This window comes from Lonchura striata, chromosome 8, assembly GCF_046129695.1.
Source record: "Lonchura striata isolate bLonStr1 chromosome 8, bLonStr1.mat, whole genome shotgun sequence".
In the NCBI taxonomy this organism is placed as follows: Eukaryota; Metazoa; Chordata; class Aves; order Passeriformes; family Estrildidae; genus Lonchura; species Lonchura striata.
In genome coordinates, this window is record NC_134610.1 from 4392953 (window position 1) to 4419744 (window position 26792).

General features: G+C 38.2%; 1 protein-coding gene across 1 annotated transcript in view; it reads right to left on the bottom strand.

The window, feature by feature from the left end:
* LOC144246668 (rho GTPase-activating protein 15-like) overlaps nucleotides 1-26792 on the bottom strand; it is a 70555-nt gene that overhangs the window by 17300 nt on the left and 26463 nt on the right. The window contains exons 3-5 of the mRNA XM_077784833.1: nucleotides 6561-6635; nucleotides 3327-3388; nucleotides 1965-2052 (exon numbers count right to left, since the gene is read on the bottom strand). Coding sequence (XP_077640959.1) covers nucleotides 1965-2052; nucleotides 3327-3388; nucleotides 6561-6635 — 225 coding nt within the window. The remainder of the gene's footprint in view (nucleotides 1-1964; nucleotides 2053-3326; nucleotides 3389-6560; nucleotides 6636-26792) is intronic.

A 26792-nucleotide genomic window follows, 5' to 3' on the forward strand; every position in this document is an offset into this window, starting at 1 on the left:
TCTTGTTGTTTTCAAGCTTTACCCAATTTGCTTATTTATTGTTGTATTTAAGTTTTCTGCAACAGACAGAAAATGTAACTTTAACAGATTTTTCTCACCTAGTGAACATTGACTTCACAGCCCCAACGTTCAAATCTAGCATGGAATAAAACAAACAAAAAAAGCTCTTTTTTTTTTCCCCCAAAATGAGAAAAACACAGGTTCAGCATGTCTGTGTTCTTCCTAACACAGAAGGCAGAAGATTTTCTCTCACTGATAAAAGGAGCACTGAAGCTTCAGGGAAAGGGACTGACCTCTCAGAAGGTCCCGTTTCATAACCCTCCATCACTTTTTTAGCTAAACCATTTGAGATCTAGGCCAAAAACCCCATTCTCCAGGTAGATCTAGTTTAGTATCCAAATCCCTAAAGAACTAAGGGGGATTTTAACCACGTTGAGGAGTTTCAGAGCAAAATCAAGCCTCCTGTGTGTTAAATTTCCACCAGTTCATTTATGCCCTGAAATTTGGCTAAGGACTTGCAAGGGAGAGGGAAGAGGTAGTAGATAGAGGTATAAGACACTTAGTAAATTATAATAATAGATCTAATAAGTTCACCTTTGACATTTTTCTTTTTCCTAATAACATAAAATCAACTTTAAGGAAAACACATTATTCTGAAAAAAAAAATATTCTAGCTTTTCTGTTTTCATGGCTGCAGAGAAGTTGTATTTTCCAGCTGGACTAGCACAAAAACAAGCAGAAAGTGCCAGATTTCACCCTTTATTTATTTACATTGTTTCATATCTCAGTTCTGGGGTTCATTGTCTACAAAGCTCAAAAAATATAAGGCATGAAAAGGTGCTCTTCAGGGCTGATTTTATGACAGGTGGCATTGATAGATCTAGGTTTTATAGAAGAATGGTCTGCATCACCTGCCACAGGAAAAAATAACTTATTGTTTGTGACTCCTGCCAAAGAGAGCACCTTTGTGGCCACCCATCAAGCCAATGAGATTTGGCAGGTTCGATCAGGCCTTGAGAGCCTTTCACAACAGGACTTTGTCAAACCCATCCCTTCCCTGCCCACCATGTCACGGAGCCACCAAATTTCCCTTTTGCTGCCCATGCTGAGGTTTGGCTGTGCCCAGCACTGAGGGGACGTGCGCCGCTACCACCCGCGCAGCAGAGCTGTCACTTGGCCCCAGACGGAGATCGGCGGCCTTTCCTTGGGGCACAATAAAAAGGTCCTGCAAATTTCACTTTGTAGTAACTACAGGCTACAGAAATCGCATTAGCTGCATTAGATGGAGTTGTAGAAATATTCAGGAAGGTTAGCGGGATATGGTGGGTGTCACATTTATACTGCGATAAAAAATCACTTTGCTAACTTATAATGTTTTCTGCTTTGGTAACACCCTATATTAAGGTGCCACTTATAAATAATTTATTATTATTTATTAATGTATAAACCACTTTATAGGATGGTAGATAACAACTTAAATTCATGTATTAAAGATGCACATGCATGGTTTAATACAATTTACGCCTCACAATATCCTTTGCAACAGATTCTCATCGCATCATCTGTTCAGCATTTATTACTAATGCATTTTATAACATACTTTATAATACATTATTTGAGGAAGTAGCTGCATTTAGTGATCATTTTCATAAATAAGAATAAAGCATTTATAAGTGGCACCTTAATTTAAAGTGTTACCTTCACATTACTGGGTAGTCACTCACCATTTGTCTCACTTTGCAATTACTCTCGGAATGCACCTCTTAATAAAGGACAAGCTGTGTCCTATTTCTTCACATACACTACATCTGATTAACAGTTTATCAAGGCATTTTTCCTTCAGCTGCTTTCAAACCTTTGAAGTCGCCAGCTCAGTCTAAATTTGTCTTCTGTAAACACCAAACTTTTTATATTGAAATAATAGTTGCCAGGAGACTGAGGATATGGGATGGTTGATTGCCTACCAGGTAAGCCAGCGCTGGCTGCTTGGATTCTTTGTAGAATTCCATTTTCCGACCAGTAAGAACAATCCAGGAGGTGGACCAATTTTTCCTGGCAGGAGGTAAAAGATATTTTATTTCTACACTTGGTTTTTAATTATTAAAACATTATATATATTAATATATATATATATATGTCAGAAACAAAAATGGCCTAAAGTCAACATTGTCAACAAACTTCCATCAACACTGATGGAGTTGCACCACCCTAATTATAACCAAAATGTAACCTATCAAAGCTTGATGGGCTTCTTTCTACTCATTCACATTTTTAAGCCCATTTGTGTTTCTTTTTTGCCATGGTGTCAAATGAAAACAGTGGGATTGTTCACACATGCTCAAAGTTCACAAGTAGAGGACTCTGAAATAGCTGGTGCCCTTCTGGTACCCAATACTTAAAATAAAACTGAGAAGGAAAAATGTTGATCTGACTACACAGAGCTCAGTAACAGGTCTATTTTGAAAGGTCCCAAATGCTGTCTCCTTTCCCTAAATTAAAAGTTTACACGAGTACAAGGAAGATAAGAACAATATCTGAGCAAGGTTTGAGTAACCATTAAATATCAGGAGCTCACGGTACAGCCCTAGAGATCTGACAGACTGCTGGGGCTAGGGAGAAGTGAAAATACCCATGGACATGTGAAAGAATGACCCCTGATACAGAAAAACAATATTCTACTCAGAGGAAAATGCTATTATATTTGTTGTTTATAACAGGTTTCAAACCACTACATAATCATAAATCTGATCTGATAAAAAGCTATTTTTAGATCAACTGCTCAAGTTTAACTTTTGAATTTAGGGGTCATAACATCTGATATTTACAGGAAAGCTCATAAACCCACTATTGATCTGCTCCACCTGGTGAATACGAGTTATCTATTGGTAAGCACCACTTCAGATATTAATTATTTTTCTGTATTTTTAATTTCCACTTAAAAGAGGTCTTGTAAGTGTACAAAGATGTAAGTGGTCAAGTGTGCTATGTGCAGATTTAAACAAACTTTCCTATGAGTTGGATAGGCTGGATGAATATGGATTGCCAAGGAATTCAATGGTAATATAGCTTGGAATACATCTTAAATCCAGTACCAATTTATACCAAATGACCCCAGTTAGGGATAGAATGGGCAACACAGCTTCTCTGGGCAACCTGTGCCAGGGCCTCACCTCCCTCATAGGCAAAAATTTCTTCCTAATATCCCATCTGACCCTGCTTGATGTCAGTTTGAAGCCATGCCCCCTTTTTCTGTCATTCCTTTGTCCAAGGTCCCTCTCCAGCTCTCTTGGATCCCCTTTAGGCTGTGTCACACACTCATGTTATACCTTAATTTCTTGCCACCATCTGCTATTTTTGCTTTTAGAAGATATCCTTCCTTCTCCACTACCTGCAAGAAATAAAAAGAGACTGTCATAAGCACATTATTTATTCAGAATACAACCGCTTAATACATGCATCCAGATTCTCTAGTGTGGAGCATCTTTCCACTAATTCTCAGTTTGATCACCTCTTCTTTCTGCTATGTTCCATTCTTTTGAATATTTGCAAACAATAATTGAACAATACTTAAAGTCAACTACCACACAAAATTAACCACAATAAAAACCCAAACAAGTTTTATTTTACTTTATTCAATTCTATTTATTTATAAGAAATTGATGTAAATGCAGGCAAAGTTACTAGCTATGAGTAAAAGGGAATTTGAAATTGAAAGGTAAATTATGTTAAAATATCACTTTATATATTGAGCTTCATTACTGCCTGTGAGGGACACAGCACACTAAGGACTCTGTATGGGGATGTAACATTTGATTGTCGGGTCCTGACACTGTGCTTGATTTTTGGTGTATTAAAAGCAAGAACTAGGCCTGCTCTTTTGTTTTTTTTTTATTTCAGTTTGCGCTCCTACACCTCTCTGAACACCTTCTTTAAGCCAGGCCCCCTGGCAGACCCTTGGCTCTCTAATCAGCTAAAATATCCCATTGTACAGCTGGGACAGGGGCTATTCTTGTCTATATAAATTTATATTAAAAAGCTGAAAACTGAAGAAAGCAAGATGTCTATTTTTCACCCAAACCCAAAGATCTTCTACCTCATCAGGTCTCATCAACTAAGGATGTCTAAACTGTGTCACTAATTGGAAAAAGAAACAAAACTGTGATTAAAAGGGAGTCTGGTTTTGCTTTCAAACACTACTGATCCAGTGCCCGACTTGGATATTAGAAACTCCACATGGTCTTTGCAGTAAATTGCATCACAAGGCAATTTCATAACAATGTCAATAGAATTTTGCTGTCTGCAAAGCCATTAAATAGCAATAAAACATGCTTTAATAGGCATATAAGGATTTTTAAATCAAACATGTCTGTTATTTTGATGTCTGTACAAAATAGCATTATTTTAACAGTGTAGTATGTTTCACCATTTCCTCAGATTTTGGCTGTGGTTGATATACAACATGTAATGACAGATATGCTGTGTACATATCAGTTTGTACCTATGGAAAGGCCTGTAGGCCCATGGACAGTGATTTAAGTGACATTCTCAAGCGGGTACAGGAGGATCAGCATGTGCTTCGTCTGTAATTTGTACTTATCTCATGTAAATTCCTGTCATGCATATCATTGCCACAGAAAACCCAGAGAGAAAGTGGGCAGGGATTATTGTGCAGAGTTATGTCACTATTTATCTAGTGATGGATGGGTAAACTAGCAAAGCTAAAATAAGGTTTAATGCCCATCCTCACCTACTTCTTCATTTTTTTCCCCCCCGCCTTACTTTACATTTTTGATATTTCTCTTCCCATTCTAAACTTTCTTTTTTTTGTGGAAAAAAACTTTTGGTGGTTAGCCAGGGCCAGAAATGCCAAACATCATATGAGAAAAGTTATTATTTTTAATATTTGTATCCATCTGGAAACAGAAACTGGGAGGAGCACTGGCTCTTGATTCAAGTTGTTAATTGCTCCTCTGAATCAGACCCCAAATCTCATGTTTTCAAAGTTTACCAACCACTTTCCCAAACTGCTATCTTAGCCAATCCAGGACTAAAGGAAAATATTATTTTTTAACATCAGATTTGAATCACCTTTGTTGTCAGTTTTGGGAAGCTAAGAAGTGGATGTGCTTCCAGATGAAAATGTTGCTGCTCAGTCATATTTTCCCTATAATTGTCTTCAGCCAGGATAGCAAATCCATTAACAAACAGTGGGTATATAAAATATCCTGACTCAAATTACACAGCTCAAATCCACCATTTGCTATAAATTAAATGGCTCAAAACTGAACAGTAAAAAACTACAAGAGCTGCAGTTAATATGAGCCCTCTCAGTGCTAAGAAAACTCCTTTTTCATACATTGCTTTAATTGAATAAGTACAGGTGCTGTACTTAAAATTAGCATGGCTTCCTCTAATTGATAATGTGCACAGCTTTCTCTGTAATTAATATAAAGGGCATGCATGGAATTATGGAAAAACTACCACGAAGTCAAATAAAAATGTAACTAGGATGACCCAAATATTTTTATAATTTTTGTTTGGGGTGTCACATTCCCCTTCTCTAGCATCTGTTAATATCCCCTTTTCTATGCTACTTTTCTTCCAAGAAAATATTTCTAGGACAGCTCAGGATCACTTCTGCAAATGGATGATATTGGACTGAAAAGAATTCCAAATATATCCTAATGATATATTCTGCTTCTGTCTCAATAAATATCATCATCTGTTGTTAAGCTGCTGCCCTTCCTGCACCTTTTCAACATGTGGAAGGTTGATAAAATGACCCAAAATGCCCTGAAGAATTAGCATAGAAATAGGAAAATGAAATTATTTTGTGGTGTTTGTGTTGATTTGTTTCTAAATTGTATTTAGAAAAATAGTACAGATGAGAGTACATAGTGTAAATATTTGAGTTTCTAAACAAGAATTAGAAAGGACTCTCATTGTCATGAGTTAATATTGTTAGAAACTACAAGGAAACATAATCGCTGTATCACATACAGGTTTTATAATTTTCTTAAACAGAATTCAAACATTCTGAATGTATCTAATCTTAAAAAGTTTGTGTGAGTAACAGTACTGCTTATACCAAACTTTCTTTAATGAATCTGTATTTGCATATTCATTGCATTTTATCAGAAAAACATGTTTCTCATTCTCCTTAGATTCTTCTAATGTCAAGAATTTCCTGTTTTTAATTTCATTATAATATTTCTTATATAAATTAAAACTAATATTAGAAACACCTTAATAAGGGCAAAGAGAGGACAAGACTTTATCTCATTCCTTTATATTGAATATTAAGACAGATGAAACCTCAGTCAAGTACAACAAATTAAGAGCAAAGTCAAGCCTGACTTTGTACCTTCTAAAATTATACTTTTTATTGATTAATCAAAGTCCCTCACATCCCTTAACATCTTGAGGCATCCAAATCCTCACATATTCATTCTTTAGTAAAGCAAGTGCAATTTAATATAAATTATTGTTATAAATTTATTATGTCATAAACCCTTTAAATAACCAGAGTGATTTATCAGCTCTAGAGAGCAATTTCTTACTGTGGGGTCCTGGGTACTGATGATGTCTGTAAACGTCAAGTTGTGTTGGGAAAGGTTTCTTCTGTGACGATTTAGCTGAAAAAGAAGAAGAAATATTTGCATTCAGACAGGATTCAAACACATGCAGGTAAAGATGGACCAACACATTGAATGACAGAGCACACACAGCATGCACTGGGTGGAAGTTTGGGGTTTCTTTCTGGTGTTCCTCTGAGCCTTGGGTATTTAAAACATACAGCTGACACACTGTGGTATAAAACCCTGGTATAAATGTGTTTCTTTATCATGTCACATTGGAAAATTTGCCTAAAAATTAATCAGCTGGTAATAATAACCTAAATTATAGGGTTTTTTTTCCTCAAAAATGGTTTAACAGCTTAGGTGCTCTTAAAGCCATTTTAGAGAAGTAGGAACGCTGCTGATTATAACTTCAAGGCCACAAAAAGCAAGTCAATGATGAAACCAGAAAACAATTGGGCACACAAGAATCCAGCAAGTTTAAACTGCTTTAAAGGCTGTTTCTAAAGTCTTCCTGACTGAAAAGTTACAGCAATACTGGACTCTCACTCTACAATTGCTCCCAGATACCGAGTCCTTGACTTCCTCCAATTCTCCCTTTTCTTTGAGGAAGACACAGTTGATTAACTGTGACTTAATTCTGAAAAATTACTGCTTTATACCAGAAACTATTAAAACAAAATAAAAGTTACTTCACAAATCAAGCATGTGGTAGAGCTCAATAGCATTTTATTTCCTTGAAAATCTGCAACAAAAAAACAGATCACTCAAAAGTGTGTGCTAGTGTGCGTGTATATATATATACACACACATTAAACTTTTACTGTTTAAATTCAGTATCAATCAAAAAATATATAATTACAAGCTGAGGTCCTGTAAAATTCAGTGATTATTTCTTCTTTTAGCTCAAGTCACAAAGCAAACAACAAAATATAGTCTCAACTAGTTTCCACTGTATTCATCATAATGCATTCTCTTTTCCCCTATTAAAAGAGAGTTAACCAAAAGTCATAATGTATTCTGTTTATATTCAAGTGTCTGAATATAGAAAATGTTCTTAATTAATCCAGAGGGCCACGCTCAAAAAACAGTTAAACATATTATGATCCCATATTTTTTCTCCACACATTGCTTTCATGTTTATTTGTAAGCACTAAGGTTTTTAAGCCTTGAAATCTATATCCTAGATATTGCTCTACTCTCCTAGCCAGAGCTAATGAGCTTAATGAATTACCAGTTCTAAATTTAATACAAACATTTCAAAGAAAGAGATAAAACATTCTTCACAATTCAAAAGTTTCTCTGACCTATTTATGAAGAATATCACTTAACAATTTCATTAAGGGTGAGTAACAGCTGGTGACATGGCTGTGTCCTAAAGTGTTTTTCTCTCTTAATATTCTGCATCTTAAGCAATCGAGCTTTCATAAGAAATACTTTAGTTAGTGGCAGTCCCTCCTTTGGGGAGAAAAAAAATGTCAGACCACATTTTCTGTATTTTGCAATCTTGTTTTCAGGAGTGTCATGTTCCTGTTTTATTAGCATGTAGGGTAAACAAGAATGATTTGCTGATGCTATTGAGAGAACTTCTAAGATTACAGTCCTTCTATTTAGATTTTGGATGGAGCTTAATATTAATGCAGGCAGAGACATGTATATAAATTCAAAATAAATTAATTCCATTTATCTTTTTCTTTATCTTTACTGTTAGACAACTCTGAAGGTTCTGTAGTGCCCGAGACATATAGCTAAACTATTCAGGTCTAGATCACAGGAACTCTTTTTTACCCAGATCCCCCACATCCTAATTATTCCTTAACGTAGAGCAGAGCGCATTGCCCGGCGATGGCTTCTCAAATATATTCTTCACTCATCCAGATTAAATGGCAAGGCACACCACCACTCCACAGTGCCTGCTTTAACATTCAGCTGCTCTCTCCAGGAGCCCCACGTGGCTGTTGGGGGCCCTGTGTGCAGCTTTGTGAAGTGTGGAGCACCGAGCTGAGCTCTCGGCCGCTCTCTGGTTCAGCAATCAGAGCATTTGCAAAAGAAATGCTCACGTTTGATACTTTCTAAAAAAGAATTTATCCAGAGCCCTAAATCCATCCACAACAGAATGAAGGAATGAGCAAAAAGTCCTCTTTTTGTAGGCCTAGAAAGTTGTTGGGGTGGTGTAATTAAAGGACACTATTTGGGATTTCCAGGAAATATAAATCAACTAAGGAAAATAAAATTCCAGGTGTGGATGGTACTATGTCCTTTAAGAAACCTCTTTGTGTATGTAAAGAAGAAATGTTAGGGAAAACTGCATGAAGGCAAGGGAAAGAATAAACCTCTTACACCATTATTTTATACTTTTGCTAAAAAGGTGTTTCTTCTTGGTAGCCCACTAATGTGCAATCTCACGCAAAGTCGTGATGCTCCAAAGTCTGAACCTAGATACAGATATACAACCAAAATCCACAATTATGTAAGCCAAGATCCAGCTCTTCTGGAAAAACACCCTAAATATTTGGCTCACAAGTGGAATTAATGGAACTTCAATAGAAGTTAGTTTACTGATTTCTACCAGCCTTTTGGTTTAGAAATAGAACTTCAGAGAAAATTAATCAAAACAACTTGAAAAAAAGGATGAGTATCATCAGAGGAAATATATTCTTTTAGACTGATTTGATAAAATTCCAGCAGGGCTGACAGAAACTTGGTCTTAAATATATTTTACAAATATCAGTGAATGGGTTAGCTACATCACTTCCCTTAAGATAAATCCAGTTGAAAGCAGAACCTGGGTGACAGCAGTCAAGATGGCCAATATACTCACAATTTTCAAGGAAGCACCAAAATATTCAGAGGGAGGTGTAGGCTTTGTTATTTTCATTCTTTTATTCAGTTTTTAATAGATAGACCATAGAGGAGAGACGTTGAGGTTGTTTTTTTTTTTTCCTCCATAGCTCTGTTTGATTACCCTAATAAAATCAAGAAAAACCTAAATAATATCTGTCACAAGTCCTCCACCTCACCTCCCAGGGTATGATGAAAGGCAAAGATTTACAGGAGAAGTTCGTGAGATCCCTTTTTGGGAAAGGCAGCTTATCAGCAGTTTTCTGATTTGATGAACATTCTTCAGTCAGCAACAATGTCACCTGCAGCACTAAAAATCCACTCTGTGAGCGCTTGCAAGTCTGTGGGCAAGTCTGGTTTTGTTAAATTCAGCCTGAGCTGCCCCCCCTTCCCCTTAGCTAAAGGGGATCCATCTCCTACCAGAGTTATTTCAGCATCTAAGCACTAATCCGTCATCATCCTTCCCACAAAGGCAAAGCCTACATTCCGTGTGCCTGGTGCCCCAGTGTGAAGGGACAACCATCTGACAGCTGCTGCTTGAACAGGGAGGTAAAACACAGGAGCCTGATGTTTCATTTAATTTCTCTCTGTGTTCCCATTTGTTCTTTAAATTCTCCCTCTTTTTCCGGGGATTCATCATGGCTAAGTCAGCACTACTCTCTTCACACAGTGTGGCATTGATTTAAAAAGAAACTTGGAGGATCCATTTGTTTTTTATTTCCCATTACAGGCATATTTCTAACCTAATTTATCTCGTCAACGAGATGCAGCAGACTTCTTTTTGATTTCAACCAAACCTAACAAAACGGACCAGCATTACTCAAAATGCTGCTCCAGTGCAAAGTACAGACAATTAATTATTTCCTTAAATGTCATTCTGAATTCACTTGTATCCCTAAGTAATTAAGATAATTGTATGACCTTTCTAGGTGGCTTTCAAGATTGTCAAGTAAGTTATTCACCACAGATTATTTATCCACAAACACCATCTACAAGTAGCCTGGGAAAACCATGGTTTTCTCAAACAAGCAGCACCTGGTCCAACAGAGCTCTGCTTTGGATGGGAAGCTCTAAACTGGCATCTTACCTGCTGTTTTCTCCATCATTGACAGTATTGCTCTGCCAAGGAGAAGGTTCTCATGGAGGGGTTGATAGATTTCTACCAAAACCCTTTCATGCTGTTCATGGTTTGACCTTTCTTTTCAGGGCTCTAGCTTTTGTTTTGTTTCATCCTGCCGACACTGCAACCATGTGCGTGGAGATTCCTTTATAAATAACCAAAAAAAGAGAGAAATCCCCTACTGTTGAGCCCCACTGCTGCCTGATGCTCTGCTCTGGACCCAGTCCAGCAAAGCACTCTGCAGTGGCCCTAAGTGTTTTTCTGGATTAGGGCCAGAACACTCCATTCTTTACAGGATCGAACTTACTGGTGGCAGCTTGAAAGTTTTGCAATAAAAGTACAAACTAGTCACATAAACTTTCATGGAAACCATTCCCTCAACAGCAAAGGAGGGGTGACACCTGATTTAGTGATGTCTGTGGTCATTTCATTCCCAGTCACTCCCAAACTGCAGTGACAGCTCATAATCGCTTAGATAAAGAAACTTAACAGAAATCTATTGTAGCATTTCTTAATGGCCACGTCCCTTGAAAGACACCTATGCAATGGCAATGGCAAAGAGAATCCTGTAACATTTCACTCACTGCCATGCTCAAAAGTGACTTGTTTTTAAGATTCAATCTTGGGCAGCATGGCAAGCCCATCGTTATCTACAGAAATTATTTGGAAATAACTGAGCTATGATATGATTTCATGTCAGCTGTGAAAGGCACTGAGAAAAATCCCACAGGCCTTCCCCACTCAGAGATGCCCCTTTGTCATTTTCAAGGGCATTTAATGACAACAAAAATTGTGAGAGCCTTCAAAGTGATAGAGGACAGGGTGATGTTATAGGTCAAGAAGAAATCCCTCCCACAGCCAAGGGTGGTGAGGCCCTGGCACAGGATGCCCACAGAAGCTGTGGCTGCCCCATCTCTGGAAGTGTCCAAGGCCAGGTTGGACAGGGCTTGGAGCAACCTGGGATAGTGGAAGGTGTCCCAGCTCGTGGCAGGGGGTGGCACTGAATGGCATATAAGGTACCTTCCAAGCCAGACACTATTCTATGAATTCAATTCTATTAATTTCATTTCAGCAGATAAGGAATTTTTATCCATTATCAAGAAATAGAGGATGTCAGGAAACAGCAAGAACTCTCCCATTCCTCCCCCACACTGCTGCAGATGCTCCCAGTGCGTTTGAGCTGTGCCATCTCTCAGCACAAGACCCCTTCCAGCCCTGGGGAATGCTGCATGTCCCAGTGGGCTCCCTGCCCACAGCCACTGCACTCCTGCCTTGCTGCTAACACCATTCTCCTGAGGATTACATTAGAACCACATGGTTTGTGTTTTCTTTTTCCCCCTTCCTTGTCTCGAAGAGGCTTCTTCAGGAAAAAAGATAATGAGACTAAAGGTAGTATAATATGGTATCAGGTCTCTATACCTTTTTTCCAAGGCTTGCAGGAGAGAGAGATACAAAATACAGTTTCAGTCCTGCCCCCACCAGCCCAGATTTTCTCCTCACCCTCCATCCCCAGGCTCCTGAAAACTCATTACCATGCAGGTGACCGAACACTTTGCTCAGGAATAGGAACTTGCATGGATGGAGCTTTTGTGTGCTGGCTACAGACCAGATAATCTCTCCATGCATCATTTAATAAGAAAACCACTTCACAGTCCTCACAGGCCTATGTTACATATGACATACTCTCAGCAGAATCTGCAGCCTGAAATCGGCGGGGGGAAGAGAAAAAGCAGCAAGCAGGGCTGTGCTGCCTTCGCCCTGCGTGCCTCCCTTTGAGCACACTGCCCTCTACACTCAGCTCACTTCTCCGGAGCCTCTGAAAATAATGATAATGGTTTTGCTTCCCTTGACCTCCTGCTCCCTTATAAATCAGAATCCTATAGACCTTTCCCACAGTGCGAGGGTCCTCCTTTGTATCCGAGCCTGTGAAGGTGGGTATTTTTTATCAAGGCACTATAACCACATGGGCGTGCTGCTCCCTGGCTTCAGGACTTGCTGTAGATGAGCACCACGGTGCCTCTGCTAGGGGAGTATCTCCATTTATCTTCATTCATGAAAGAATAGCAAAATAATTACTCAGATCCTAGTTTAAATTTCAGCTCAGTGTTAAGATGAGCTCATTCTTTCTGATCAGAGAATCATTAATCAGGAGTTTGATTACAAAGCAGAGCCTGTTTGAAACTATGTTTCCTTCTTTCCCCAAATTATTGGGGGGGTGTTCTAAATTTGGGGCATCCAGTTTGGGCTAATATTTTAAGTGCAAGAATTAGCCTTCCCTAGTACTTTTCTCCATTAATGTCTTGCTGTTTCCCAGGAGCAGATTTTTCCCTAGAGTGGGAGCCCTTTTGTTCCTCTCTAGTCACTCAAATGGCCTTTGAAATTTGTCCAATTGATCCTTGCTTTGAGGGAGTCCCAGCTGATGTAGCTGGCTTCATTTTTAGCATTTTCAGGAGTAGGAGAAGTGCCAAAAGCCTATGTAGAAGAAGAGACAGCTACAAAAGGTTCTTACCACCCATATGTGTTCAAGAAATCCTAGGGCTGTTCTAAATTTGACTGAGGGTCACTCGGATTCGTGTACCTGGGGATCCAACCATCACAAAGGAACCAACAGCTGTGCTGCCTCTAATCCTGAGGATTTCCAACTGGAAATCAAACTGGAACCCAGTCTCTAAGCTTCAATATGCTTTAATTGCATTAAATACAATCCTCATCGATTCCAGGAAAGAACATTAAAAGTGGGACTTCTGATACATTTCTATTTGCCTTTTCTGTTACAGCCTGTAATATGCAACAAAATGCAGCAAGGTACACACTGTGACAGCATTCATCCAGCCATACATAAAAAGGTATATTAAGAAATCTAATGTATTGATAAGTTTCCTATTCTGATTTTTCTATTCATCACAGAGTCATTACTTCTGGTTCACTGTGATATCTTAATATATTTATCTAAGCTATTGCAGGTGATTTGGTAAAATTACAGATGAGTAGTGCAGCAATAGTAGAGAAAATATGGAGTAAAAACAGCAGGAATAAAAATGCAATGACTATCAGACCTTCACTGTTCTTTGCCTCTGACATCTATGACTGCAAAACTGTTCTTTGATTTTATGGCTATAAAAGGTAAAAATCAAAGATAATACAGACATAGAGTAATGATAGATTATCTTTTCATGTCCCCTCTGGATCTTAGAAAAATAAAGACAATAAATGTGAGAACTCAGCTGTGACAGCAAACTGTGTCAGCAACTCTGACCTGAAATTGCACCCCAAAACTGTAGTCTCAGGGTAAAAGGAAAGCAAAAAAAATATCGTTAAAACTTACTAAGTAAATGTGCAAAAACATCTACCAGAACTGCCTTTACAAAATCACATCCAGCACATACACCACGATCAAAATGCACTCAAAAGCTCTCTCCTGAAAGGACTGTCTTACAGAGAAGCATAATTAACATTGATGTCACACTCCTGCAAGTCATCCATTGCTGTTTGCCATATAAATACCCTTGTAGAAAATAATATTAATATTCCTAGACAAATGCACAGTCCTCTCCAGTGGACCCCACATTAGCACATTGCTTTATCCTGCCTATCTAATTCCTTCCTTCAGATTTAAACAAGCCAAAAACTCACCTTATGCTACTGCAGGAGCAATTTTTATTTTTGAAGGTTAATCCAACTCAGCAGGATTTAGGGATGGCACTTTTGCTTGGTCGTAGGCATGTTGGCTCAGGCCAGACAGCTGTTTGGACATTCTCCACTGGGAATCTTGCCCTCAACACCCACAGTTGATGCACATACATGGTCTACTGGCTGCCTACTTCCATGCCCATCTGTTCAGATGGCATGGTGCCCACTCACAAGTTCGCTGGATCCTTGCCCTTAGTGTGTAGATGCCAGGCAATGATGGGCTTAGATGGGCAGCCTGCAAAATACTGAAAGTGATCATTTTTTTCCTGTAGGAAGTCCTTCCTCTGCAATAGCACTGAAGCATGGGCACCACATGCTACCCTACACTTAATAACACCTGTGGACATATATGTGCCAGGAATGGAAAGGGAGGGGGGGGACGTGCTGGGGGGGGAAATAGAAAGTGGAACGATATAAAAAATTTGCAAGGATTCCTGTGTAAGAATATACTCTCCATTGCCCATGGCAGTGGAGGGACACCCAGGGTAACTGGGAACAAAGTGGCTCAAGCATCAGAGCAGCACAGCCGTGGCCACACTGGGCAGAGCACAGCCTGCTTTACCCCAATTCTGATACCCAACTTCCCTGCAACTACCCTGGGTACTGCACACCACTCACTATGCACTCAAAGTATATAAAAATCAAAACCAAATCGTACCAAAACCAGTGTGAACTAAACCCAGACCTGTCTAAACTTCAACACACATTCCCTATACACCATACAGCACAAAATATTCCATGGGAAGCCGTGGCACCAGTAAAGGTAGACAGGAAATAAGTCATTTCAACAAAGGTCCATTTTAACTTGTGTTGTCATTGCCCTTTAAAACAGTAACTGAAAAAACTGTACTTGGTAACAAGAGATTATTTCAGATGATTTAGTAGATAAGAAAAGTTTCTCTTTTTTTTCCCCCCAAGTCCAAAAATCAACCTTATTGCAGCTATATTAGGACAAAGCAAAAATTTAAATTAAAATATTGCTTTATTCCCCAGTTCAATTAACAGTAAATCAACATAGAACAATAATTATTTTGCTTGACATAAGCTACTTAAAAAATTAGTACTTTGTTAACTATTCCAAAAAGATGTATTTTATTTGCACTTTGATTGAAATTATTTGAACCTGTAAGGCACCTTTGTGCCTATAAATCCCAAAGTATTTCCACAGGCCATCCATTCTTTAGTTGTTCTTCATACATTTTGTGTGAGTCTTTAGAAAAGTCAGAGAAACTGTGCTCTTTGATTAGATGAACTAAACTCTTAGAAGAAGGAGGGAGGGGGAAATCAAAGAGTGCTCAAGCAGAGAGTATTTCCAGCGCAGTCCTTCAAGAATTCTCCTTCCTACCAACACTGTTTTGCCCAAATTATCAGTCTTACAAACATACATGGAAAAATTAACAAACTGAGTTGCAAATGCCCATGAAACTTATCAATATAATTATGCCAACAAGTGCTTCTTTCTCTTTTTTTTTCCCCTTCCCCTCGCTGAGTGCACCCCAACAATGCTCTGACAATTTTGGGCGCGTGCGAGCAGGCTGGAAAGAGATAAATCTACAAGGCTGGATCTGCAGCCTGGCTCAGGGCTCCCATGGAGTCAGCAGTGTGCTGTGCTTGGAGGCACATTTAAGCTGTGTCTAACTTAGTGTTTACTCTGGGGTGACTGGATTTGAGCGCGCCGTCCCTGCCCCAGAGAATTGTTTGCTGTGCGGAGACATCAGTCTTGTCTTTGAGCATGCTCCGCCGAGTCACTCATGTGTGGCTGCTTGATCTGTTTGGGTCTGGACATATTGTCAAATCCTTGTGTCCAAGTTCCATGGGAGCAGTGCCGAAAAAGTCCTGGCTCCAGAATGAAATTAGATTTATACAGAACACAAGCCAAAACAGTCGCTATGAACATCCGGTTACAAAAATCAAAGAAACGGAATAAAAAGTGGTTTGCTCTGACTCTCCAGCTTAGTTCAACTTCTTGAATCTGAAGGGAAAAGAAACCACTTTCTAGCTTTTAGGCTCTTGATTCCAGGCAAAGCAGAGGTGGAACATTGGCTTTTACAATGGAAAGTCCTTTGTTTTCCTCAGTGCAGAAATTCTCACAAAGAACCTTTTTGTGTGATTGAAAGGAGTATCTTCTAACACAGGTCACGGCTGACAACCCCATGGCTAAATCTTATTAAAAACTGTTCAGAGACCAAAATTAGAGACTGTAATACAGAACCACTAGGATACCTGTCAGATTGATAATATCTAGATGGCGATCTAACTTGCCACCTGCTCTCTCCTCCCTTTGCACTAATAACCTCAATAAGCTTGTGAAAACTTTTTCCCCAGTCCTGTTGGATCATATTAGTCATTCATATCATCAAGACCTGCAATCTCTTAAAAAAGTCACTTTTGCTTATTAGCATTGTTCAGAGGGCCAAATTACAGATTGCAGCACAAGAACGAAGCAAAGTTTTCAAACAGATTTTCCTAGGTGCCATTATAAACATTAACATGAAAGAAAGAGTAATCAAGATAACAACTGATCTACTTGAAGTAGCTTTTTAAACAAATCGGTAATTGTGCAAAGTTCAATTAGCAGGATGACTCCTTCCTATTTGATTTGACACCACAATATTCAGCTAGGAAAAGAATGAAAATATTTGAAAGCCTAACTTTTCTCCCCTCTTCCTTGGAGATTTCTCAGTTTTATATTTAATCACAACCTTGCATAAACCAGGTAGGACAGCAGCGATTGCTAGCGCTGCTACCCAGCTCAGGGATTCTCCACTTACAATTTGCCTTTATTTCACACAAAATTAATATCCTAGCATTTTTACCACAACCTGCTGACACACTAAAACTATGATAATGTAAAGGTTAGGGCTCAGTTGGGGGTTTTTCAAATACCAAAGTCAGTTCTTCAAATTTGTATCAGACTTTAGGATTCATGATGAGAACCTTTGTCATACACATTCAAAAAAAAAAAGATAGAAAAATGAGGAAAAGTGCAATCTATTTGTGTCTTGGCAAAATTAGAACTACAATTGCAAAACTCTATTCTTCATATTGCTTAAGTGTTATTTCATTATTTGCCCTTCAGAGACATAGAAACATTTAAAAAAATCTACTCCACAAGCTGAGCCATGTCCTGAAGAGAGCACTGGGGACAGGGAATATTCCTGATCCACATGGAACCTCCTGGTATTACTCCTGGGGATTCACACTGACAGCAAACCACATCATGCTAACACAGCAGATAAAGAAAGGAAGAAATGGAAGTATCCTGTTTGAAACTTCTGAAGTGTCTAGACAGACTGAAAATTGCCCCTGATTTGATTTTCCTAATTCTGTTCTGATAGGAAAAAGTCACCTATTTTTCAAAACATAAAAAAAAGATACTGTCTGCAATACAAAGATCATCCACTTCTATCCAAGATGTGGGCAGTGTATAAAGGCAGCACTTATCCCAGAGAAGAAATTTACCTTATTAAAACCCCCAAAATTATACATCTATATAATTCATTAAAAAAACCTGAACAACCATCCAGCAACAAATGAACCAAACATTGTTAGAAGCTTTGGTGGCACACAAAAACAGGACTTTAACTGCATATTTCAGTGCCTATCTCATGTTGTACATACATAAATACCGCACTCTCAGCAAAGTCACAAATAATGTAAGGAAAAAGGTTTTGATTTGTCGCTTTTGTGCTTGGTTTCTTCCTCTTTCAGCCTCAGCTCAACGAAGGCTTTCAAACAGCACCTGCCACCAGATTGCTTTGCTTCTCCACCCCATGACATGGATGAGGAATCAAGATGGCACCACTTAGGAAAATGTTTATATAAATATTTTATCCAAACTATGCTGGACTTAGCATATGCTGGATATTTCTCTCCGTTATCTCCCTGGAAGGGACAGATTTCTTGGTTGAAGGCATGAAAACACAATGAATTCACCAATTCTCTTGGTAGTTTCCCACTAGTCTTTTGCAAAATGTGCTGTAATTCTCATTTTATTTTGGGGGGGTTCCAACTTCCTGACATTTCATCTTGTATACCCATTTCCCACTACATTAAAGAACTCCAGTGCCCAATGTTGTCCCATAATGTAGAAAAAAGAGAAATAATTTGCCTTTCAATTTCTTTCCATAATTTAAGCATGCTGAGGTCCTTCATTGTCAAGACAATTTTCCTAACCTCACTTTATTTTTTTTGTTTTGCCTCTCCATTTGCATAATCTTAATTATTTTAAAATCACTATTCTGACTTTCTACTCATCAGTACCAATGAGAGATATGAGCACTTGCCATCTCCATGCTTCATTTTTATTCACAATGGTCAGCTCAAACTTCTCGACCCCAAAACACCCACAAAAGCTAAATTTTATAGCAAATTCCCAGAACGCAGCTCCTAATTCTGGGTGCAGCACAGCCTGTTTTCCATATACACATATATTTGGATAAATTAAAATTTTCAGCCATTAAGCTATTCAGATTACTCTCCACAAGTGCCTTCACCCAGACCTATTTGCCAGTCCATCAATCTTTGCTTTATTTTCAAATGTTATTAGAACTGTTCTATTTACTTTCATATCATGGATAAAAAGAGTGATTAGTGTCAAGCTTAATACTAGTCCCTGGAGAACAACTCTAAAAATTCACCCAGTTGATGATGATTCCCCAGGGACTACTTTCCAAAATGTGTAAATTAATCAGTTCTTAATCCATTTAATGTGTGCTTCACTGATACAGCACATAACTAATATTTAATCAGAATGTCATGTACTATTAAGTCTAGTGACTTAAAAACTTCCACTGCACAACTATGGCTCCTTTTCCAACCAGACTTACATCAAAAAATAATCCATTTGGTTGCATTTTTAAAATTTGTTATTTGTTCACTTATTATGATTGACATCAATGATATTCCTATTTTTTTATTATTGAACCCTGGAACACTTTTCCATTAATTGACCCAATACTCTTACAGGATAATTTGACTGTGAAATTTTCCAAGTCATGTCATTTTCCCTCTCTGAACACTGGCATAATTATTACCCCTTTTTTAAATTTTGTAATTTCCATGACAACTAAATACTTACAATTTAAATGAACAGGCATGGACCACCTCAGAAAACTCTGCAAGGTTGTATTAAGACATTTACTTAGGTTTCCTAAAATTTTGCTAGATATTGCTAGTTTCTTCTGAAAGTAACATTCAACAGGCTTTCAGTCATTAGTAGGATAGAAAGCTCATCATCACTTTCTCATAATCAAGCCATGTGATTTTCAGAAAACACCAAACCACAAACACAAAGCCTCACAAATATTTATACATTATTCTGCTTTTTCTGCATCACTGTCATAAGCTTCATCATCTTAGCAGTGAGCCTGTAAAAGCACAGAATTAAACTCTTAAAAATAGAGATAAAACAAGTTTATTGAAATTATTGCTGTGCACAGAGTTCAGAACTTAAAGAATTTGAAAACCTTCAGGACACGGGGAATGCCTCCCTTTTGTCCAGCACTGCAGGGCTTGCAGGATTCCCCTCAGGGGACAATACCCGGGGTGAAGTTGGTTGTAGGGAAGGTTTTATGCACATTTTAACATTTGGCTGCTTTCCACTGTGTAAAGGACCCATCTTTGCCTGTAACAAGTGCCACCACAAAAACCAATCAATTAGCCAATACAGCCCAGTTCGCCACTGCCTAGATTCAGTGACTATAGATTTATAAACTGCTGAATGCATAATACACCTGATAGCTAGAACAAAACTATCTGGACTCTACAGCTTCCATGTGCTAAAATAATGAAGTTGATTTTGCAGTACCCTGTCTTTTATCCAAAAAGACAGGGGAATGTAAGGAATGTTGCCAAATCAAAAAAGATATTTTCTCTCATTTATAGAGGTGCACATACAACCAGGAAGGAAGAGGCAGGCTGGTGTACTGTGACACACTGATTTTTTAAACACCTTGCAGGTTTAAGCATGTGTGTGGTCACAGTGGAGCATAAGGGAAGATAAATCCACCTAAATTATAATTCCTTCAGTCACTTATTATACATTGCCATAGAAACAATTTCACAAACTATTTTCCATGTGGCTCTAAAAGTATCAAAATTGATATTAAAATGTTCTACTGTCAGTATACAAAGGGCCATTCGCTTCCCAGCTCAAATATCCAAAATACTGTAAATGGAGTCTGACCTAAATAAATGCTACTCCAGGTCTGAAGATCATCAGATCCATTACACAAAGCCATTCAGGCACAGACAGAGTGGTGGTTGCAAATGTTCAGATAAATTAGCATAAAGACACATGTATCTCTAATAGGTTAATAAGTACAACCAGTGGGAAGTGAAAATGGTTGTTTGCCTATAGACTACTGTGAGAATTCATCATTTATGGAGGGAACGCACACAGAAACGTGTGACAGTGATTTTTTTTCCCCCCTCCGCCAAACGCCATTATTTTAATAATTATTGAAAGATGAGGAGGTAGCCAAATGGTGTGGATGGAATTTTCTTGAAATGGTTTGGATCTGCTTTGCAAGTGATATTTTTGTGAGCCTAACACCCCCTGTTTTGTAGGTCACACGGACATCCACAGACTGTGGATACTGAAGGCGCTTGTCCTTCAGCCTTCTGCCTCACCACATGATTGAGCATCCATATACCTTACAACCATACACCCTGTCGAGTGTTATTCTCTTACATATCACAATTTACCTCGCTTCCTCCACTCAAACATGCAACCAAGCTGAGCAACAAGCTGCTTCAGCTGCCATGTCATTTCAGTTTTTACACATCTTCTCTTTTTATGTGTGCTCTACATCTCCGTGATGTCTCATCTCCCTGTTCCACTGCCATAGGCTACAAGTCAGGAACAAAGCTCAGGCTCAATGTCAAACAGAGTGAAAATGGGAAAATATCATAGAAGAGAAAATTAATGGGCACAAACACAGCTCTGAAACTTCCATCCTTGTGGGCTTTGCAACTTCCCATCATTTCTTGGCAAAATATGAAGGAGAAGGGAGTAAGGGTATTTCTGCAGAAAATGCCTCAAAAAGGTATTTAGCTAAGGAAAATACAAGTCCAAAATTTCAAAGTGGAAGAGTTCATGCTTGCATATTAAAAAAGTAAATAATATTGTAAATGTGCAATCAGGGCCTTTAATTTGAAAAAAAAACAATTTATTACCACTCTCCACCATTTTCCTGCTGTCCCTCTTTTCTTGCCTGACCACCGTGGTCTACTGAGGTTCATGTTTCCAAAAATGCCTCAGAAATAAATAGTCCCAAGTCTGACACACAGGAACAGACCCTGAGGCTGGAATCATGGCTGCTCTGCATGAATCGAGGTCTTTCTCTCATTTCAAACAGAGAAAATTTCAAGGTGAAACACATACAAAATTTCTCTTGTCAACAAGTTCGCTAGCTTTGTCTTTAAGACAAAAATGGTGCCTTTCAACTTTTCTCACTGTTTTTTTTTTTTTTTTTTTTTTCCTGTAATAAAAATTTTGGGTTTCAGGCAAATTATAATACATCATAAAAAATCAAAATTAACCACACAACCCCCAAATCCCAGTGCTTTAAAAATGGTTGATTTGACCCACATGGACATGGCAAATTCCATTGTATGGAATCAAGGTCTTGGATATCATTAGACATTTGGCCACTGTGGAATCTAATTAATGTCTTTATACTTTCTAAAAAATAGAGCTTATTTTTTTCTGAAAAATATAGAAGTCCCAGGGCAGAGGAAAAAGGGGATGCTTCAGTTATATTCTTAAATTGCAGAATTATCTTGCTCTAGAAAATATAGCGTTGTTTAGAAACCTGCCTTTCTCATCCCCAAAAGAATTATTTCTTTAATAATAGCACTCCTCTTTTTGTCAGTTGCCAAAATCAAACACAAGCATAAATGCTAGTATGTCAAATATTAATATTGGTATTTATTTGGATCCAGGTATTTGATTTACCAGCTAAATTATTTATTCAAGAGGTAACACCATACTTCATACTCCATTTTGTATTGTGTGCAAACCTTACCTGAATATATTATGTGAAAGCTTAATAAACCTTTTCACTTCTCAATTTCAGTCCTTCATTTTTTCACTGTTTGAAACATATAATTTATTTTTTGTACTAACATGCTATAACTGAGCTTACTGCAAACTGTCTACATACTTTTTAATATCTTTCAGATGAGCTAGCCACAGTCAAAAAATAAAATGTCCTTTTTTTTGGGGTGGGGAGTGAATTCATTCATGATGCATTTTCAGTCTGTTTATTAAGTAATCATATCTGGGTACAAGTGTCAACACAATTTACGTTTTGAATAATGTGAAGCAGATAACCTCAATTAACAAGTAATTAGAGTCATTTTCCTATTAAGCAGTTTCCCTAATTGTTTTTGAAACCTGGAACTAAAATTGTAATAAATAATAAGCGGCCAAAACATGTTCCTGCATTAGCTTAATCTGAGCTCTTCCAGTGGAGCCTGGGAAAAAAAGCAGCAGAAATAAGGGCTGACTCCTCATGAGGTATTGGGAGAAGAGGGAAATACTTTGAATATTTTTGTAGCTGCAGACTCTTCATAGTGTACTCTTCTACTTTTTTTTTAATTGATATTATTTCCTTTCCCTCTCTTTTTTCACCCCCATGATTTCATATATGAACTTTTAACATATGAGATATTTGACTTAATCATTGCTGTGGATTGACTAGAGCTCATCGGGGAAAAGCCATTCCCCGGTGAACACAGAGGGTGTGATCTCAGCTGAACTACATTTTATACAAATTAATTTGGTCACATTCTACCTTGTCAGCACACCATGCCTCTCTTTATGTAAAATAATAAATATCAACTTGTTTTTCAAAACAAATAGAACAATTTGTGTGTTTGCTGCTGGTCAAAATAGAAGTCCTTCACTTGAATATCAGTGTTTAAATAGATACCTGTCATATCTCAAGTACAGGAAATGAGCTTAGAGACCATAAAAATTTCACATGTATTTCTCTGCTCACACTGCATGGTCTCATGGAAAACACCTAGGTTGCACTCTGTCTGTCACATCCAAAAATGGGGGAAAATAATTTTCTAGCTGAAAACAAGAAAAGATCCAGCAGCTGCTCCTCACCCAGAGCCAAAACAAACAAGTGAATTAAAAACTAACAGAAAAGCTACACAAAAATCCCAGGAAAAAAAAAATAAAAAGCAAAAAATATATAAAAAAAGGAAAAGAGCAGGTGCAATAGTAGGGGACTGTCCCATTCCTGGACATGTCCAAGACCAGGCTGGTGGAGCTCTGAGCAGCCTGGGCTGGTGGAAGGTGTTCCTGCCCATGGCAGGGGATGGAGCTGGATGAGCTTTATGGTCCCTTCCAACCCAAACCATTCCCTGGTTTTATGGTTCTATCCTCTTCACCCACAAACTCCAGCCTAAGCCAGAGCCTCCTGTCCTGCAGTTCCACTTATCACAATTTCATCTCCTAGGAGATACCATCTTCACCTGAAGAAGATGAAAGAGATGGAATTCTCTTAGGCCATGAAGGACTCAAGGAACCTGAGCCTTCTCAAAAAGGCTCTTGGCACATTTCTAACTGGTTTTCATCCTCCACCCCACAAACACTTGGCTGTTGGCTTTAAGTCTACAGGAAATTTTGCCAGCCTTGGAAGAGTACAAGATTTCTACTTACTCAATTTTTTTAAAAAAAATTTCAATACAGCAGCAAATCAAAACCAGGCCCCTCAAAAACAAAAATTAAAAACCCTAGGAAGACAGCCTGAGAAATTCCAGGAAAAACTGGCAGCTACTTCTGTAGACATGCTCTGTCCAGAAGGAATACAAACATTTAAATAACTTGCTGGAAATTAGACTTTGTGAAAAATACCATTGATTCCTTTCAAGTCATATTATTAAAAAGTCTATTAATGCTTGGCTTGCACTTTGTGGCCATGAGAGATGTTGGAGCAAAGAGCTATCAAAGGTGGCTATCAAAGTTGGGTTTTTTCCATTTAACTTTCTCTAACTATTAAGCTGCTCATTTTGTGGAGACAATCATTAGTGTCTTTAATGTGAAACAAAGCTTCTGGATAAGAGCTGCTAGCTGAAGATCAATATGAAAGATATCATTCCAGTTACAGCTTTAATAACTGTAACAATAGGGAGCCTGGCATTGCAGGCTTTATGCATTAATGTAATTTAGAATCTACCAGGTACAAATCTTATCAAACATTAGCAGTGGCTGCGTTGGGATTTACTAGGTAAGAAAACTGTGTGATAAACGGGAAGTATTTGAAAGGTAAACTTTCATGTAATCAGGCTCATCTGCCATAAAAACATGAAAGAATTTACATGAAGAAAGTGAAATAAATAAACCAATAAAGATTCTGGGAAAATGATGGGCACTTTTAAGGAGCTAATGGTTCATGTATTCAGAGTGAACTAGAATGTCTCTTGTTTATACCAACACAAATATGACCCACAAAACTGGAATTTCAGCCAAACTCAGTGCAACTAAAGATTTTATGCAAACCATCATACACATTAAAAGAAACCTACCTGGATGTGCAGTCAGCTATACCCCAAAACTGATGAGAAGCTTTTTCCCTGACTGCCACCAAAGCACCAGCACTAAAGACTAGGAGCACAACCCTTCCTCCAACCACAATTCACAGCTCCACCCAGCAAATTTACATTTCCCACGCCATTTCTTCCCACCCACCTGTCTCCAAATCCCTCTGCTCCCTACTTGTTCCATGCTTTTCACAACAAGCCCAGTTTCCCCAGCCTTTTTTCAGGTTTTTGAGATTTGCCTAATGGTGTCAACCTTAGTCCTTTGTAACAGTTTATCTACAACCATGTTATTTCTTTTCCCAGCCCTCCTATTTCTTAATTAAAATAAAATTTAAAGAACAAAATACAAAATTCTCCCCACCTCCAAAAGAGGAAAAAACAAGAACAGAAAATCAGGCCTCAAAATGTTAAAGCACAAATTTTGGTTCTTCCCTGCAAAGTTATTCTTAAAACCTGATGCAATGAATTGGCAGTTCTTTAAACAATTTGTCTAACTTGTGTCCAAATGTCTTCAGGTTTTAGTGCTTACAGGTGGCTACTTTAGATTTACACTTTAATTTTGAGAAAGATCTAAACTGGGAACACTGAATTTTCAGTTTATCATTTGCTGATAAAAAATGGAAAGCTCAAAGTTAAAGTAGCCAACTACTGGAAAGAGTTGGCACCTGGCATTTTAATTTTTAAACATTGGGGGGTTTTGTGTAATGCAGTTATAAAGTAAGAGTCTGACTTCAGGACCACAATCAAGAAGAATGAGCTCTTAAGGATGACAGAATCACTGATGGGAAGCTCAGTTGGTCCAAAATCCAGGTTTGGTCCAAATAAATAAACAAAAGTTTGGATGCTTGTCTGGGTTTTCTACCTGCCTTGGGGCTAGAGATGTCATGAGAACAGATTCTCTCATCACAGCTGCAGCACTTCCAGTCCTGGCCATGGATGAAATATCCAGGAGAACAATCTTTCTTGCAGAGCTCTGGGGCAGGGGAGGGAACTGAGGGAAAATAGGATGGGGATTTCAGAGGCTCTCAAATTTGATTCCAAAACTGGGGGAAGATTCAGAGATTAGAAAGGAAAGCACATTTTTTACTCTACTTGAGTTTTGGCTGGAGTCTTCAATGCCACTTTTTACTGCAACTGGCAGAGCTTGTGGCAGCTCAGAGAGTCAATAATCACAAAAAGAAAGGTGCAACTGCTTCTAAAGTTTAGGCATATTCAGTATTGTCCTAAAATAACAAATGTAACTTAGTTGCATTGGTCTGTGACGGGTAAGTAAAAAAAATGGATATTTTTTTGGTTTTGTAGGCTGCATATTGAGAAATGAAGCTCCATCTTCCTCTCAAGGTGTTGGGATCTGGGCGCTTTGAAGAGCAGGTTCCAACCCAGCTGTGTGTCTATGCAGGCACACCCTTAACTAGAAAATCATGGATGATAAAGACCTATTTCCATTAAGGCTATGAATCACACCAAACAGTAAATAAAACAGAAAATAAAATATTACCATGTTAACATGACAAGATCGGATGCTGAAAGAAAAAATTATAAAGAAAGGTTGACTTCAGAGGAAATCTGATCTGATTTAGGGCAGGAGAATTCTGCTGTCAACTATTTGTCTAAGAATAGGCACATTGCCCAACAAGGACACTCTTGTCTGTTTTAAAACCCCTTCTCATCGCATTAAATAATATTTATTAAGCATGTGCATACACAGTGCAATAGCACATGTATTTAGGGCATCCACAAAGTAATTTGATCCCCATTTCATCTCATTGGTACTGCAAATATTTCACTACAGTAATAAAGCAAGCAAAAAACAAAAAACCCACCCTGGTTCTTTACCTCTCCTGTCATGTTGCATTGGGTCACTCTGTGCCACATGATGTGATATCATGTAGCTCAATGCAAGGAGACACATGTCCCTTCTCATTGGAAATTTAAAGAAATGGAGCTTACTTTTCCCCCGTGGGAAGCTATGCAGGTCAGGTGCCCAAGACTAGCTATGGGAA